The sequence below is a fragment of the Cyprinodon tularosa genome, unplaced genomic scaffold, assembly GCF_016077235.1.
Source record: "Cyprinodon tularosa strain WSP-4 unplaced genomic scaffold, ASM1607723v1 ctg272, whole genome shotgun sequence".
In the NCBI taxonomy this organism is placed as follows: Eukaryota; Metazoa; Chordata; class Actinopteri; order Cyprinodontiformes; family Cyprinodontidae; genus Cyprinodon; species Cyprinodon tularosa.
Genome location: NW_024038977.1, coordinates 252,855 through 271,303, shown reverse-complemented (window position 1 = coordinate 271,303; position 18,449 = coordinate 252,855). Strand labels below are relative to the sequence as shown.

General features: G+C 37.6%; 1 protein-coding gene across 1 annotated transcript in view; it reads right to left on the bottom strand.

The window, feature by feature from the left end:
• trip4 (thyroid hormone receptor interactor 4) overlaps window positions 1-18,449 on the bottom strand; it is a 136,145-nt gene that overhangs the window by 72,895 nt on the left and 44,801 nt on the right. Inside the window, exon 12 of the mRNA XM_038289789.1 lies at window positions 5,616-5,718. Within this exon, the coding sequence (XP_038145717.1) occupies window positions 5,616-5,718 (103 nt within the window). The remainder of the gene's footprint in view (window positions 1-5,615; window positions 5,719-18,449) is intronic.

Sequence of the window (18,449 nt, the reverse complement as noted above, 5' to 3'; positions counted from 1 at the left end):
GATCAACAGGAAAGGTTTTCCACGACGCACTGTTACTCTGAAAACGAGGTGCAGGTGTGAATTTAATTACAAGAGGGTTATAACTGGGTCTTAATAACATTAAGGGAAACATAACACAGCTTAAGACAATCAATCTTAAGTCATATAAAGCAGTGGATGTCTGAGAAAGAGGAGGATGTGTCAAGCTCTTTCATAAAAAAAGAAGAAAAAAAAAGAAGAGAGAACTCAAATTGAGGCAAACCTTACGATTCAAAAAAAAGATTTCTAAAATATCAGTCTTTAGTGAGTTAAGTTTTGGTTACAAATACAAAATCTGAAAATGGTAAGAAAAAAAAAAGAAAATGTATGTATATTAATGTATGAATCCAGCCATAAATCAAGAAAACAGATATTCTTACTATATGATCCGATCTTCCTTAATCACACAATAACCTTTTCTATTACTACTGCTAATCAGTATATATTTCCAATAAATAATAAGGAATTTTAATGTGTTTGAGGAGAAACAGTGAAAACGACAACATGTGAAACCATCTACACACAAGAAAAAAAAAAAAAGAAAACAGTACAAAATGTTACCTGAAAGGGTTCTTAGAAGTAACTACTAGAGTCAATGATTCATGAAATTAGATTGAGACTAGTTAAAATAAAAAGATCCCTTCATGACCTGCTGCTCAAGTTGAAAGTCTGAGTGTACTAATTATATTCACCGTTTTCCTACTTGGAGTTTGACACCTTAACAAAAGACAGTAATTTGTATCTGAAAGAGACCAATCAGTGTGACTAATCTTACAAGGGGAAGATAAGGCAGTGTGGCACAAAGAGCTCATTAACTTAAAATGTTCACAAAAAGTTGGAAATTTCCACCGTAACTGTAGCAGTTGAGATCTTTTTATGTATGTGACTTTTGGGTTCGTTTCTCCAATCTATGAAAAGCATGCAGGTTATTGCTAGTAGTGATTTACAAGTTCAACTCATGTGATGGTATCCTCCTTGTTGCCATAGAATCATAATGTCTACAAATTCCTTTGGAGCTAATGCAAATCACATGGCTTAAATCGTGGATTTATTTCCAGCACACTGAGCCAACACATGGTTGGAAGATCGCATCTTGGCCTTTTTGCCTAAGATCATGTGTAGTGTCTGCTCTTATGGGAACAAAAGGGTTTAGATAGCTTGGGCAGATCAAATATCTTCTGAAATATGCAGATTTATTTGTTGCGCATCACAAATTAATCCAGAGACTCTGTTCTATTTCATTTAGGCGCATTTGTACAAGAACCATACATTTTTAATGCAACTTGAGCTCATTTAAAACCAACTGGTTAACCCACTACACTTCCCATGCAAACTACAAGCTTAGAAGTTTTACTCATTTTTATTATTTGGACAACTAATCAGATATAATTCTCAGTTTTCTGCTTGTCAAAACATTATTACATCAATTTAAGGCCCCATAGTTTATGCATGATGGGCATTTGAGCCTGTTTAAACACTTTTGTATAACAACATGCTTGGCAATGCATTTAATTATTTCCAGAGTCTCCAAGTATTCAATCTTTATAATCTTTAGTGGATTTTTAAACTAATGATGTAACTGGCCTGATTTTCAGTAGGTGGCCCACAGCGTTCGATCATTCCCTCCATGCTTTAACTAAACAAACTGTTTCCTGACCCTGTTTCATCACACGGTGAAAGGGCTGTCACAGCCTGCTGAGGATTATAATTAGGAGTTTATAATTTACTTAGGCTGCCTCTTTAATGCTGTACAATATATTGTGTCAGTTAATATAAGAAGTATTTGTCAAGTAAATGATTTGTGGTTCAATGTTCTCGCTGAGTGTGCACAGTCACTTCATACAGATAATGTCAGAGTGTGAAAACAAGCAAGAGAAGTCGAGCAGTGAGAGAGACTCTAAGAAAAAGTATGGTCATGGCAGAAAGCCAATTAGCTTTCAACACCCAGACTGACCTTCAGCTCACACAAAAGGACACATAGACACACAGAAACATATATTCACAGGATGAGAGGATAAACCGTAATGCCCATCCACCCGTAGAGGAGAGAGCTTTGGTTGTATGGCATTTTAAATGTCACAGATTTCACCACAGGGTAATGACTGATCAACCGGGATATGAATCAAGCATTGCTGAGCCTTTTATCTCTAAATCTGACTGGTTGTAGATGGAATAAGACGCAACATTAATTCAAATTTTTTTTTTTGTCAGATAAAACCAATACAATTAACATGGTATGTTTAAGACTTCTACATATATCAAGGCAACAGTTCCACATCTTTTAATGAAAACAAATTGTAAAAGCAGATGTGTAGGCTTCAAATTTCAAAGCATGAAAACCAGGGATAGTGAGGTATAGGGAGAAAAAGAAAAGGATAAAGAAAGAAAACATGGACACAAGAAAAACTGAGAAAACAAAAACAAAGCAGGTCCATCTCAGAGGGAAATGAGGCGGAAAGTAAGAACACAATAAAGTATACCAAGTAAATAAAGTATATAATGTATATAAAGGGTTAAAATAGGGTGTCATTTCTTTTTTACAAGACAAATAATAATAAAAAAAAGTATATAAGGAAGAGTAGAATGACCTCAATTAAACAATTTGGTAAAAATAAAAAAAACAAGTTTAGAACTTACTGTTTTAGAAAACTAATAACTACTTGAAGAAATGGAAACATACTGTGGTGAAGTAGGAGATTGTTGGCATTGCCTGAAGCAAGTAGATCCATGTAAACAGCCCAAGGGGGGAATAAAACTGTGCTAAGTCCTTGTGAATAAAATGAGTGGCAATGCGTTGACCCGTGAATTGCTTTAAAAATGGGGTAGGAGAGAGGCTGAGGGATCATGATAGTGAGATAGAGAAAAGCTAGCAGGTTACAGAGGAAAAATAAAGCCTGGAAAGTGTAGGCACGTAGGTCAGGATAATAAATCAACAATCTGGACCAAAAGGATGGGAGTATTTGGTGACAAAAGCATTTTGTAGCATCAGAATGCACTATATGCAAACATTTACACCTGCACTATTTTAGACATACAGCTGTAGCTGTATCTGTGTTATCTTCAATAGCGAATGTCCTAAAAGGAAAGACAATTAAAAGCAGCTAAATGCCTTTTATAGATACGGTTCTCCCAAAAATACTGTAAGTCATAAAAACCAGCAGATTCCTTGATTTTTTGAAAATATATATTTACACCCTTGATCCCACTAGACAAAGGCTGATATGAATTTTGAGATCCAATACCGATATCAATACTGGGGCTTTAAAAAAACTGATATCTGATATATTGCTCGATATCTGATATTGGCTAATATTCCATATATACGAATAGGAATATAAAAAAAATGAAGGTGGACATACACAGGATACGCACTGTGTGTATCCAAGTTGTCCAACATTGTATTTCCAACTATAGTCCAACAGAGAACATAGAACTATAGAATTAAAACAAGCTATTTTAATTTGAGCAGTGTCAATATAAAGACTATAAATACAATGTATTTTTGTGGCGCTTATTTAGATATTGCCTCAAATTTTAGTTGTTTTACTGTCTTGCTGGTGTTGAAACTGTCAATAATGTTATTACCACAGATGCAACATCAAACACCTGTTAAATCCTTCATGAAGTGGCTCCACGACTGATTGTTCCCCTCCGACAGTCAAATTAATATATATACATTTAGTGTATTTTGCTAATTAGATTTTAATTCTACATATCAGCATTTAAAAATGAAAAAAGTGGCTGCATTCAGCTTAAAGTGGTAACACACTGGCTAATGGGAGGTGTTTTGTATACGATTCTTTTTTTATCTCATTCACAAAAAACACCTTAGAAATTTACATTTGTCATATTAATAGGTAGGGGTGTAAATCGCACCCTCATGGCGATTTGATTCAGTATCAATTTTTGACCCAACAATTCGATTATTTTCGATACTCCAGAAACCGCCATGTCTGTCTTGCCTACTGTTTACGGGAGGGTGTGTGGTTGCAAGCGGAATGAGGGTAGTGTCTAAAGAAAGCGAGGTAGGAGGGCAAAATAGGTTTAGCGCCACCGCAGCAGGGGAGGTAGAATTACGTCCAGGAGCTAATGGATAAAAATAGACTGGAGGGGGAAAAAAAACAAAACATGAATCGATTCTTTTGTGGACATGTCGATGCATATGATTGTCGGCTGTTGGATCTATGCATCGATACAAAACGATTATTATTTACACCCCTATTAACAAGCAACTGAAAGGTTCCCTCCTCCACTGAAGAAAAGGGACTAAACAATTAAGGAGCAATGCTGCAGGATTTAAAACATCCAAACAGGATTATAACTAAATACATGAGGTGGAGCCTTTTAACCATTAGCAAATGGAAACAGTAACTTATGAAATTATGGTTCCCAGTACAGCTTGCATGTCAGTATGAAGTAAAGAGGGACACAATATATTAAGACTGGGGAAAAAATGTACAGTAAGATGCTAAATTTCTCACTGTAGCTCTTTAGGTGGCATTAAGCTGGGTTTGCAGCCACACAGAAAGCAAGATAGTTGTGGTTTGCACACAGATTATGAATTATAGTAGAAGCAAGAACATTTCATGTAAAGGTTACAGGAAAGTCCTGAAACAATGGGCTCTAGAGCAGCAAGCTTTCAAGGTCATGGAAAAATCTGAAACCCTGGAGTGAAATATCTACAAGCTTGCGCTTAGTGCAAAGAAAAATCAAAATCAAATTGCAACCAATTTTATCGCAATTTAGATTTTTAGAAAAATCATTCAGTCTAACAATATAATTTTATATTCCTTTGAAAATAATTTCAATTTCACACAGAGCTAAAATTTTTAGAGTTAAAACGCTCATATGTTCCATAAAACTGGCGGGCATAAAACTCGTCTGTTCTCCTTAATGGACCCTAACAGCGTGTTTCAACAAGGACGTTCATGAAGGGACGGGCAGAGGAGCAGAATCAGCTCGCAGCAAAAGCTTCCTTGTCCTGTTTGCAGCAAAAATACAATTTTTAGAATGGTCACATTTTGGGCAATGTGGATTAATGAGCCAAAAACTAAAGCTGCCCGATGTATCGGTCGGGCTCTACATTTTACGTCAACCCCTCAAATGTATTCTCCATCGATCTGAAAACATCTGAACGAGGCACAGCTGCATAAACAATCCTCTCAAGTCTTTGGAGGGTTGTGAAATATTAACAAAAGAGCTTGCAGGTACATCATATTGCAGAGCCAGCTATGGCAGCAGGGGGAAAATGTGTTACAGTCCTATTATAAATCACACAATTCCAGCAACAGCATTGCACACCCAGGCCTGGCTCGTCCCCAAGGCAACCTGACAGCAAAATCTTGTCTTTACATTTTGTGCCCAGAGAGAATCTATAGAAATTGTGTGCGTGTGTTAACACAGGTTTATACTTTTGATAATGAAAACATTTTAATCAGTACCTGTACGCCGGATAATCATAGCATTTTTACATTGGTAAACATGTAAACATAGAAATAAAGATGGCAGATTAACATAAACTAAGATTCTTTTTAATCTGGCTCAGCCTAACGTCAGCCACTCCATTTGCTCCGACATGAAAGGAGGAGAGAACTTACAGATCTTGTGCTTCCCTTTCATGGGGAATTTCACAAGCAGCTCCTGGGGGCTAGTGCAGATGAAGACGAATGGTGAAGCAGACTCCTCACAGGTACCAGGGTGCTGCAAAAGAGATGGGAATGAGGGAGGATAAAAAGGACAGTTTAGCCTCGCTTTACATAGAAGAATCATGCCCAGATATGCATGTGCCAAACAGAAAACGTGTTGATTACGAACAGTTTTAAATAACTCAGCGATCGCTGTTTATGTGCATACATCATGCTAAATGTCCTCCATGCCTGATGTAATACTCAATGCCTGAAGGCATATGATAGTTATGAGTCTCGCTGGGTCTTAGGCTCTGTAATTGCACAACTAATGATGCAGTTGCTGAAGGGAGCATTTGTGGCCCTAGTCGGCTATAAAGATGACACAAAATATATAACAAGCAGCGTCAACATCTAAAGACGTGGACTTGCATGAGTTGCTCTGCCTAACAGATTGCAGGCTGCAGTTTCACATTAATGAAGCCGGTTGGCCAATAGAAGCAATTGGTTTCCACACACCGTGTAGAATGTCATAGAACATTCCTGTGAATAAGAAGGTGTTTTACAGCTCATAACTGACACCAGCCCACAGCATACAGAGAGCAAGAGGCAAGAGAAAACCTCTCTATCCTTGTGTTATTGATTGATCTCTCAGGTGAGAGTAGGGAATTGACTGACACAGTGACAAAGGAGTCATCTTTTCCATCACTGGCAGCCAACGGCTCTCAGCTCATCCAATTTCCGCCAGCACTATCAGATAGTGCCCATGATTGCATCTAGCCAGCCAGGAAGCAGCTCTTTTCGTGACAGCATGCTTTTTCCTCCCCCAACCTCTTACTCTCTCAGCCTCTCCATCTCCCACACAAAAAGCACTGAAGGGCTGTGACAAATCTGCAGCTTTTACAAGAAATCAACAATGTCTGCAGCCCATTTGTAGGATCTCTGACGAACTGGGAAGTGATGACAGTGACGCTTATTTCTTACTAAAGCCTGTGTCAACTTCAGTCTAATTTTGTGGCGAATGATAAAAACATGTAGATTCAAATCATCATTAAACGCAGTTCAGGATCTGAGATTACATCCTTTAACCTCTTAACATCCACCTCGTTTTGGGTAATCCTCGCCTATTTTGCATACTCAAATAGAAAAAGCAAATAACTTAGGAATTGTAAGCCCAAATTACATGTGCAATACATTATTTGAAAGATAACACCCTCTAGTTTCCTAATTGGAAATTGGGTGACTAGAACACAGACCAACCTGCATCAGTTCAAACATGACTCAAAGTTGTTGTTTTTTTATTCTCGGAAATGATGGGTCTTTTTAAACAGCACTAATAAAGACATCCTTGAGAAAAGGCAGGTTTTATTCTATTATATTTGTTTTACATCATGTCAACCAGAAATGCAGAAAATTTCAGACCTCTAGCTATAACAGTTCCAGAGCTGAGGGACCTCTTAAAACCCGCCGGCGACCCGGTGGGTTTTAAGCCAAAGATATCAAGGTTGAATTTAAACTATGGCTTGTGGATAGAAAACTATTTGTATCGTTACTGCAAACCATTTCAGGTGATAAAAAAAAAAAAACAACAACAGAAAATGACTTAGTCTTTTAGTGGATTCAATATAATTTCTTAAAAAATTAAGTTTCACGGGTATTAGGATATGATTAAAAGAAAGAACATACTTCATCAATCGGGTTTTAACCTAAAAATAATCCTTTTATGTCTGTTTAATAATTTAATGTCTTAGATCTGACCTAAAGTGTAAGGAAAAAAAAAAAAAGATGAGGCCATATAAAAAAAGCTAGGATTAAAATCTTAAGGAAACAGATTAGGGATTAGCTTTTCAAGGGACAGTAGGTTGTATTGAACTTTCAACCTTTACCAGTACTCATACGCTGATACAGTTTATTGTAATTAGGAAAGGAAGGGAATAAATCAGATAAAACACTTTACAGAAGCTAAAGCCCAGCATACACTGTAAGATTTTCGGGGCGATTTTCCAGTCGAGCAAGAATCTTTTGATCGGGCCGATCGAAGCTTGAACCCCAATCATAGAAAAACACAAGAGAAGAAAGAAAGGCACCTGGAGAGCGCAGACCTCAACCAAGCATCAAATTTAGCCCAAAATTGTGACTTACAGCTATAGCTGAAACTCGCACATGACCTGGATCATTACAAACTTTGAATGAATTGTTTCTTGACACACGGAAGACCTTTGATAAAAAAGATCATAGGTTTTTAATTGATCCTGCTAACAAACCAACAATGTTCTTTTTTCTTAAGTCTTCAGTGAAATACCTCCGGATTTTTGAGTTTGATGCTGAGGCTCTTAATAGTCAGTGCTGCCACCCTCTGGTTTAGTTGGAACTGCGTATTCCGGTCAATATCGCTCTGTCCCAATGCTAGAGAATCAAAAATTCCTGTATCGAGATTATGATCTGGATCCTCAGCAAAAGTTTATGGATTGTTCCTCGTTATTACGGACAACTTTGATGAAAATTTCATTCAAATCCGTCCATAACTTTTTAAGTTATCCTATACACAGTCGGACAAACTTTACTAAAAACAAAACCTCCATGGCGGAGGTAACCATGAAGCTAAGATGCACTATACAACGGTAATATTGTTTTTTATAAAAACATCCGCCAACTGATGACTGTCAAATCATATCAGGTTTCTCATTCATCTTTCATTGGACATAAAACCAACTTTAATAACCTGTTGTGAAAATCCCATTTAGACAAGATCTCTTTCTTTAGGTCAAGCCCCTGATGACTAAAATAGAGCTGGAAAACATTTGAATCTAGTTTTACAATCGTATTAACTACTGCCGACAGGTCTGCTTTGGGTTGATGCACAACTAAACAGAAAGATACTAGAAGTCTCTTATTTAAGTCGGTTTTATAATGAAACATATATGAAAAACATCCAATTCAAATGGTAATGTGTTCCTAATATACATTGATATTTAGAATATAAGGATTCCACTGAGCTGGGACTGCCTTCTAGCTGAATAGACCAAGTGTAAATATGAACTGATAACCATCCAAACAGAAAACAGTGTTAAGATAGTGTTTTTTTAAATCAGTCTTTACCAAAGAAAATCGTCATTATCTGTTATTTTACCACAAATCTCAAAGATGGTACTCCCACTTTTGTTAATGTCATATCGAGGAGTAATAAATATCAATTTAAACATAAAACTGATGAAAAAAACTATATAAAAATCTTTTTTTAAATTGAAATATTTAGAAATTCTATCTAAAATGCACATAAATACAATTTTAGGTTGTGTAACAATCTCATATATTATTTTTCTTTTTGTGATGCAAATCATAAATCAAACATCTCTAAGCTGAACTCTTCACATATTTAACTCATGTTGTACACACAAACCAAACAAATCATAAAGCACATTAAAAAAATCTTAACAAAAGTGTAAATTTAATTTCCCATTATTCAGTTTTGATACATTTCAGCCTAGCAGGAATGGCAAGTTTTCTGTGTACCCAAATTTAAGTTTTAAAATCCATCTATTCTTTTGGGAACAGGAGAATTAAGTCCACTTCCCTGTTATCATAACATTATCACACATTACTCATTCTGTCTTTCTTTCTCTCACACACCAGATGAGAAATATCACGAAAGCATGCTGCTCTTTCTGCAAATCTGCTGCCATGTCAGAGTAAAGCTTCAAAGAACATTACCATAAAAGACACCAAACAGCCGCCTGGGAATTTAACACACTGTTAAACAGTGTCACATGTTCCATGTCTTAAAAGGGGTTTTATTTATGGCTGTATGACATTAACACACAGTTATCACAACTCCTCATAATGACAAGTAAGAATTCTATATAACTTGCGGTTCATTTATTAAGTGTGAAAAACATCCAATAGAAGCACCTCTTCAAGGTCTTTGTAACTAAAACATTTTTCTAGGTTTTCAAAACAATCTGAAGTTTTTCAGGAAGTTTTAATTATCGATCCATGATTTCCGGTTTCTTTTCCAAATGAGCCCTCACAACCCAACCATGGTCTGTTCTCTCTGCTGCCCTCTGCGAAAAGGCTTCACAGCATTCGATGCAGGACCAGCAGATTCTGCAACAGCTTTTCCCCCACTGCCATCGGACAGCTTAACTGCTGAAAATATTCTAAATCATGTCATGGACACTGCATCACGCTGATATCAAACCAAAATAATACATATTTGCACAATATATATCAACGCTCTGAACTTCAATATTAATGCGTTTGTTCACCCACACCGTTTACATTGGATCACTGCTGCACTTTAGGCAATGGAAATGTTCATTTCACTGCTAAACTGCTGCTCATTCACCTTATGAAAGCCTTATAAAAGGATATTTCCTTTTGCATACACCCTGTGTATACAAAACGACAATAAAAGTTGTCTAAGTAGTCTCTGCATTATAAATATTACATAAACCCACTTCAAAATGGGAAAAGAAAGGAGGACACGCAATTTAAGTAAGACAGATTTCTGTGAATCTAGTTAAGACCATGAATAAAAGAATGAAAAGAAAAAGCTACTGCCAAAAACTCATCTATATCCATAGTCATAGCAGCACTTTGGATGAGGGTTACGGCTGCCAAATACATTGGCATTGCCACCGCTATCAGCTGAAGTGGGTCAGTTTTAAAAATTTCGTTACGGTTTTACCAATAAAAGTGGACCAATTACTATCGAACAGTGCTGATTTCCATCTATATGCCATTTAGGGATTGGGAGACGAGGCGAGGGGATAGGTCAGGTGGTACTTGTTTGGGCATGTGACGGTGATGCAACAAAGGATGCGGGTGTTTAGAGATCAGACAATCAATTTCTGTACTGGGGTCGGTTAATGACAGTGACCAAAGTTTGAAAATAAAATTTATAATTTCATTAAACTGTGATCTTAGTAAAAGACATTGATATCAGCCCAAAATATTGGCAGGGGGAGAGGTGGCCTGGTGGTTAGGGCATGGAGCTTGGAATCCTGAGTTTGGAGCCTGACTCCCACAGACTGCCACTCTGGGTCCCTGAGCAAGACCCTTAACCCCCCACTGCCCCCCCCAGCGCCGCACAATGGCAGTACAGTGGCCCCCAAAGGGGAAGTGTTAAATACAGAGAGTGCATTTCGTTGCACTGTGACAGTGTAATGACAATAAAACAAAGCTGGAACATATTCCGACCAGTGCATCTCTAAGGAGGACCAATGTCTATCTTGCCACCAAAAATGATGAGGTAGATCAGGCATCCCCGAAGTCGGTCCTCGAGGGCTGCCGTCCTGCAGGTTTTAGAGTTTTCCTCCATTAGCACGGCTGATTATGATGATTGCAGTAGAGCAAAATCCTATTAATCAGCTATCAATGAGTATCAGCTGTGCTGGAGCAATGAAACCCTGTAAAACCTGCAGCACAGCAGCCCTCGAGGAACGACTTTGGGGATGCCTGAGGTAGATAACGAGAGGAAAAAATATCTCCAAAGTTCACTGATGGAAAACTGCATTCAAAATAATTAATTTTGAGGCTTTTTACTTTACATTCCTGATGCTGCTGTATCAGTAATACTGTACTGAATGTACTGAATCCAAATGAGAGCAAATACATCACAAGCAAGACTATAGTTGAGGGATAAGATGGGACAGTAAATCCATAATTGAAATTTCCAATAGTCTCATTGAGAATAATTAAAAACAAATCACTTGTTACACAAGATGGCTGGGTTGTTAGTGGTACTCAAGGAAACAAAATGGTGGTAGCTGTGTTCAGTTTGCATGGAAAAGGCGTAGCTGCACCCAGAGAGTGCTCATGTGAGACCCTGCCAGTTCCCTGCTCTTTCATCCTCCATTAGCTAATTAGCATTTAAAGCTGTTGAATGTGTTGCTTTGCCTCACTGCCTCCAACACCTAATTGTTTCCATTCGCTGTTAATCAAAAGGGCACGAAATATTGTGATTGTGCGACAAAGAGGTTTTCTGAAGCCCTCCATATTCATCAGAAAAGATCTAATATAGTAGGAGTGGACCTGTTTACACATTCAATTTAATTTGAGCTTGTTGTGAAACACGATATGTGGATTGTACGTTTTAATTTATGTTAAAGCACAGCAGGGGGGCAAAACATTGATGTGTCTGGTTGTTAGTGTGTTAGGCCAGGCAAACAGCTTTGGGGCATTCTGTGTAAAGGGACAAATGTGCTCAGCGATTTAAGTCAGCTGCATTAAAATGCCTGAGTGTGAAGGCCGTTTTACAAGCTAAATGCTTCCAATTTACTTTCCTTTTGAAGTCGGACAACTGCGAGACAAAAAGGTTCTGCTTACTCATAAACTCTTCTGACATTTGGCGAATGTTCAACATCCAAATGTATGTCTGCTGCATGGCTGGGGTCCAAAATGCTTTTACAGAGTAGATACACGCATATTTTAACCTTGCCAGTGTGCCAGCACATGATAAACGCAACCATCAGTCTTACTTTAAAACAGAAATGCTGTTTCCATATTTACTTTACTCTAACATTGCCGGAAATTTACTCATTTGCTTTTAAAAGAAAAAGAATATGAACACGACAACATCTGTATGTTTGATTTAAGGTTGACAACTGCAAAGCACTTCACCATAAAGCATGGACATAAAGAACTAGGGTAGTCGTTAAGTCTCTTAAAGTGAGAATCCATGATTTTTGTTTCATTTACAGTTTTTTTTTTCTTTCACTGTCTGCATTGGTGCTCAGTATTAATAAGCAATAAATGTCAGTACAGACTTATGTCAGACAAAAAATAAACAGCTTCTACACATTGATAAAGAAGACCTAAGAGTAACCCTTTTTTTCCCAGAGTGCACTCAGTTTCCACTTGGCAAGTGTACAGTGGCTCCCCTGTGCAAATGTAGAATCCATTAAAGAGAAAAGTGTGTGACCACTTACATCATTATGAACTTTTCGAAGAGTTTCAATCTTAGTGCTCAACGTTCCACTGAAACAGCTTTAGTGAAAAGTCACTAATGATATTATCATGGCCCCAGATAATGGACTTCTGCACTTGTCCTTTTAGATTTCAGGGCTGCATTTGATACAGCGAATCATACATGATTCCCTAAGGGGAAGGTTTAAGAATTTCGTTGCACTGTGAGTGGAACAGCACTATTGGTGATTTAAATCCTAATGTCTATCTTCCTAATGGGGGTTTACTGATGGATACCCCGAAGTCGGTCTCAGGCTGGTCAGGTTAAATTTTCTCTTAAGGTGATTATGATATTATAAGCATAATCTATAATATATCTGTATAGTGTCTAGATATAAATTAAAACTCAGACAGACCTGAAAATTTATTCTAGTAATACGAGAAAATATCTATATGATAAATAGTGCTTCAATATTCAAATTTTTTTTAATTCCGCGCTTAATCCATAATATGCTAAGATGTAACTGATAATCGCAAATAATCGCAAATATGTTGATGATGATGGAAATCATTTAAATATCTCGTTTGAATAAAAAAAAAATCATTGTTACACTGGCTGGTTTGTGTCCAACATGTTCTGTGTTCGTTTAAATGAAAACGAGTCACAGATCACTGATTTCTTATCCTTAGTAAACATTTAAGCAGTGAATGGGCTTTAGCATGCCATCAACAAATTGTATCCATCGTGTAACAAAAGGGCACTGAAAACTTGTGATTGTCGAAAAGAAGTTTTACATCAAGCGTCCATTTCACAGACAAGTCATATTTACCTTGTTATACAATTAAAGTTTAACTTTTAGTTGTTATGAAACCAAGTGATTGTACAATTTTAATCATATGTTAAAACAAAGAGCGGGGCAACACTGATGTGTGGTGTCTATGTTAGCAAAGTTATTCAGCCTCTGTAAAGGGACAAATGAGACACACGATTTAAGCCCCAGCTGCACTAAAATGCCAGTCCTTTACACACAACATGCTCACATTACTTCCTGTTGGTCGGACAACTAGACAAAAAGGTTCTGTATGCATAATCTTCCATTTGCAAATGTTAACATCCAATGTATTCTCAGGTGGGTAAAGGCTACAGATAGATCACGCTTTTTAACTTGGTGGTGGGCTAAATGAAAAGCAACTAGCTTCTTAAACAGAATGAGCTGTTCTATTTATTTCCTAACTTCCGGATTCTCATTTGCTATTAAAAGCAAAGAAAAATACCACACTCTTATTCTGTTAAAGGTTGCAGCTGAAAGTACTTGACAAAATTGTCCCATAAAGACACATAGCGTTAATCTCTTAAAGAAATATATTTTGCATTTACATTTTTGCTCACTCGCGTCTCAGGATAATAAGCGATAATTTAGTACAGACAGTAATAAAAATATATAACACTTCTACATTATATAAGAAGATAAAGTAACTTATATAGATCCTCTTCCTCATTCATCTCCGTCAAATGTAGATCATTAATAAAATAATGTGTACCACTTACATCTATATTTTGCAAAAGTATTTGTCTCACCGTCCTGAAACAAGCTTAGTGAATCCTAGTATTAATCATGGCCCCAATATGACGTCGTCCACTTCCTTTTGCGGGCTATGAACAGTTCAATATATTTTTGGGAAGGTTCAGAATTTCATGGAATTTGAGGACAGCTAGGGAAATTTATTGACCATCTTCCAGAAGCGCACTTGGCTGGGTCGTGTACAATGATTTTTTACGTAGAAGGCCTGATACTCTATTCTACTATAAATTCTATATCCCAATATTTTCTAATTGAGTTTAGTGGTCAGGACTAAATTGCATTAGCATCATGCAAGTTACTCCACTACCAGATCGCATTTTTCATGTCATTTAATACCTGTGCTATTCAGGCTAGGTGCACATGTCATTTTTAAAGAAAGACAGCTCCAAACTGATTTCCCACAAATTGGAGAGATGGCATGTCCAAAAATGTACTTGTATCCAGAACATTCAGAGCCCTGAACACTGAATAAAGACGTCACAGCCCAGTCTTTGAAAAAAAACCCCACAGCATAATACCCCCTCACCAAACTTTACATTACAAATGAAGACAAGGGTACAAAGTACCGATTTCCATCAACATCCAAACCAGACCGTCATCAATCCTAGATGGAGGAGCGCTCTAATTCGTTCACTCCACAAGAGAACACACACCACTCCACTACAGACCAGGCCCACACCCACCCAAGATCCGACCTGTGGCTACACAGTGATGTAGTAATGAGTGCTGACCATGAATACCATTTCACTGAATCTCTTCTCACTGTTTCTTGAGCTAATCTGAAGGCCACATGAACGTTTGTGAGGTCTGTAGTGATGCTCTGCAAAAGTGGCGACCTCTTCGCATATGGCGTCAGCTCCTGACCCGCTCCGATCAGTTTACTGTGGCCATACCACTTCGGGCTGAGTGGCTGTCGTTGTACCTAACCAAACATTCCATTTTTCGCTTAAAATGCGCTGCAGTTAACGTGAATATTAAACGGCGATGAAATTTCAACACTGATATATGTTATATCCTATCAAGTTACTAATATCATATCTAATATCCCATCTCTCTTCTCACAAATAGTTTTAAAAATAATCTGATCCTAGTATATGAATATTATACACTTGATGGAAGTGTTATAAACTATTAATATATATGATATAGCAAATATATTTGCAATATATTATCTATATATATATATATATATAAATATATATATCTATATATATCAATATATATCAGACTGTGCAAAGATGCCCCTGAAACAATACAGCACATAACAGCAGGGTGTAAAATGCAGGCAGGAAGTGCATACATGGAACGCCACAACCAGGTAGCTGTCATAGTGTACAGGAACATCTGCCATGCATATGGGCTGGAAGTCCCAAGGTCAAAATGGAAGACACCTCCTAAGGTAGTTGAGAATGACCGAGCTAAGATTCTATGGGACTTCAAGATCCAGACTGACAAACAGCTGATGGCTAACCAACCAGACATCGTGTTGATCGACAAACAGCAGAAGAAGGCAGTAGTGATAGATGTGGCAATCCCAAGCGACAGCAACATCAAGAAGAAAGAACACGAGAAGCTTGAGAAATACCAAGGGCTGAAGGAGGAGCTAGAAAAGATGTGGAAAGTAAGAGCAGCAGTGGTGCCAGTGGTAATTGGAGCACTGGGGGCTGTGACCTCCAAACTGGGAGAGTGGCTACAGCAGATTCCAGGTAAAACATCAGAGGTCTCTGTCCAGAAGAGCGCAGTCCTAGGAACAGCTAAGATACTGCGCAGAACCCTCAAACTCCCAGGCCTCTGGTAGAGGACCCGAGCTTGAGGGTGACACATACCACCTCACGAGGGGTGAGAAAACAGTTTTTTATATATATATATATATATATATATATATATATATATATATATACACTCACCGGCCACTTTATTAGGTACCCCATGCTAGTAACGGGTTGGACCCCCTTTTGCCTTCAGAACTGCCTCAATTGTTTGTGGCAGTTTTTGGTATTTTTTGGTAGCATTTTTGGTATGATGGATTGCTTTCGAGTCAATGAAATCAGCTGGTTTACCTTAGATAGGAAACTTTGAAACAATCTGACTGTATGATCTGGTGGAAGTATCTCTGTAAAGTGCCTTGAGATGACATGTGTTGAGACTTGGCGCTATGTAAATAAACTGAAATGAATTGAATTTATTCACTCAGTTTCAAATTCATAAAACAATCAACAACGCTGCATTAAGCTTGTGGCTAAACGTACCTAAATCAATAAAAGAAAAAGTATGTTATTTGGATAATAGATACATTTGAAGCTTAAATAATAAGTTTCACCAAAATAAAGCCATTGAGCACAGTAAAAACATACTAAAAATGCTGTAAATGGATGTTGGAACCAACCCACAAGTGGTGTAATTAGCTCCAAAATGTTTAAATAGGCACAAAAACATTACAGAGGCAAAAGGATGAACTCTAATAGAAGAGGATCCAATGAGCATCAAATAGAGCAGGTGTTTAGCAGGACATTGACTACCCTAAAACTATGATATGTGGATAGGAAACATGAAGCGAACAGTATCAAGGAAAATGATCATCTTCAGAAAATGTATTTGGATTAATGTTAATATTCCTGTTTGACTGTTTCATTTTGAGTGATTATTTTCTGCTTTCTAATAAAGAACATGCTTTGAAATTAGTTTAATTAAAAGTTGGTTTTACATCAGGCAAAGCAGGAACGTTTGAACTGCATAAAAAAGTCCAAAGTTGTTTAGAGAATCAACAAAAGCATTTATCTGAATAATTTTGGTTTCTGGCAGAGTGATAGGATAACAAGTTGCTCATGCTCCAACCTTTTAAAACATTCAGCTGAAGGCTGAAAGAACTGCTAAGAAATTAAAAATGATTAAATGACCTTTTTTGTCAAGAGATGCGCGTCTTTCTAGAAGGGCAGGCTTGATTAAAAAAAGAAAAAAACCAAATAAAAAAAAACTGTAATTAACCATTTAAAAAAAAGTAGCAAAACACTAAAATACACAAGATGAGACATACAAGACGATTATACCATTAGAAAAAAAATCACAATAGAGTCTAATTATATTTCACACAATAGTCTCAACAGGAGTCCAGTTATGTGAAAGTAGCCTGAAAAAATGCCTTACAGTAAAAATAGAAGTTCTAACCTCTTAAAAAATCTTGTCAACTAGTTCCATTTTAATTAAGATCCAACCATTTCATTTGCTTTAATCAACCCTGAGGGAATTCAAAAATAACTAAAAGTAATATTGTGTTAATTTGAAAAAAGCCCCTGGGCAATATCAGCGCCTATAATAGCAGGAAGAGGGGAAAAGAAAACTACCTATTTTTTGTACAATAATGTAATAGACTGAGGTTTATCATTTGTCAGTTTTTGCTATCCTAACACATTGTAGGTCTGTTTTATATATATTGTACAATTTACTCCCAGAGTACTTTATCACAACTGCTATGTGCTGAGATCTAATAATAACAACATAGATCTTAATAAAAGGGATTGAACTAGAAGAAAGATTTGACAGCAAGACCACAAGCCTGTCAGCTAACAGCACAACAAACCAACACTGTTCCCTCTCCCTTCTCTCTCTGGCTCTTTTCCGCTACTGTCGGCAATTAAGGGCAGCAGAGACAAGTAATCTCCTTCTGGGCGACAGGGCCAAACCAGAACAGGCATGTGGAGTGGGCTGTGCAGTAAGGAGGGGGGGTTGGGTGACTGGCCACAGCATCAGCACTATAGCCAGGCCCTGCTTGGCTGCACTCAATCTCAGCCCAATAAAAAGCCCTTCATTGGCAGGGAGCAACTGAGCCAGACGGGCTGGGAGCATGTGGCTTTTAAAAATGAGGAGGGTGGATAAGGGGGGAGGGAGGGAACAAGGGAGAAAGGGAGCCAGGGATGGGAATGCATCAGAGTAAAAATGAGGAAACCTATTCAGCAAGAAAGACTGTCCAATACGCGTCTAAGGTGACGGAGAAACACCAGACCCAGTTTTTGACAGATGGGGGAAAACAGAAAACCAACTATGTCTTCTCACATAAGACACTTTTGAAAAAGTGCCTAGGCAGCTCTGTCAAGGCTGGCTTCACCCTGGGAATGGAGAAACAGATGGTTTGTCTATGAGCTATGGGTTACATGTGGGAGGTGAAAGGGTGTTGTTGGGAAATGAGTGCAACAGTATCTTTCATCAATCGCTCTTTAATTCATCTTATTCTCCCCCAAACAAAACATCTCTGTTTCTGGTATGCTTTAACCCACAACCAAAAACAACACCACCCTAAGGAAACCTGCATTGTAACTAAAGA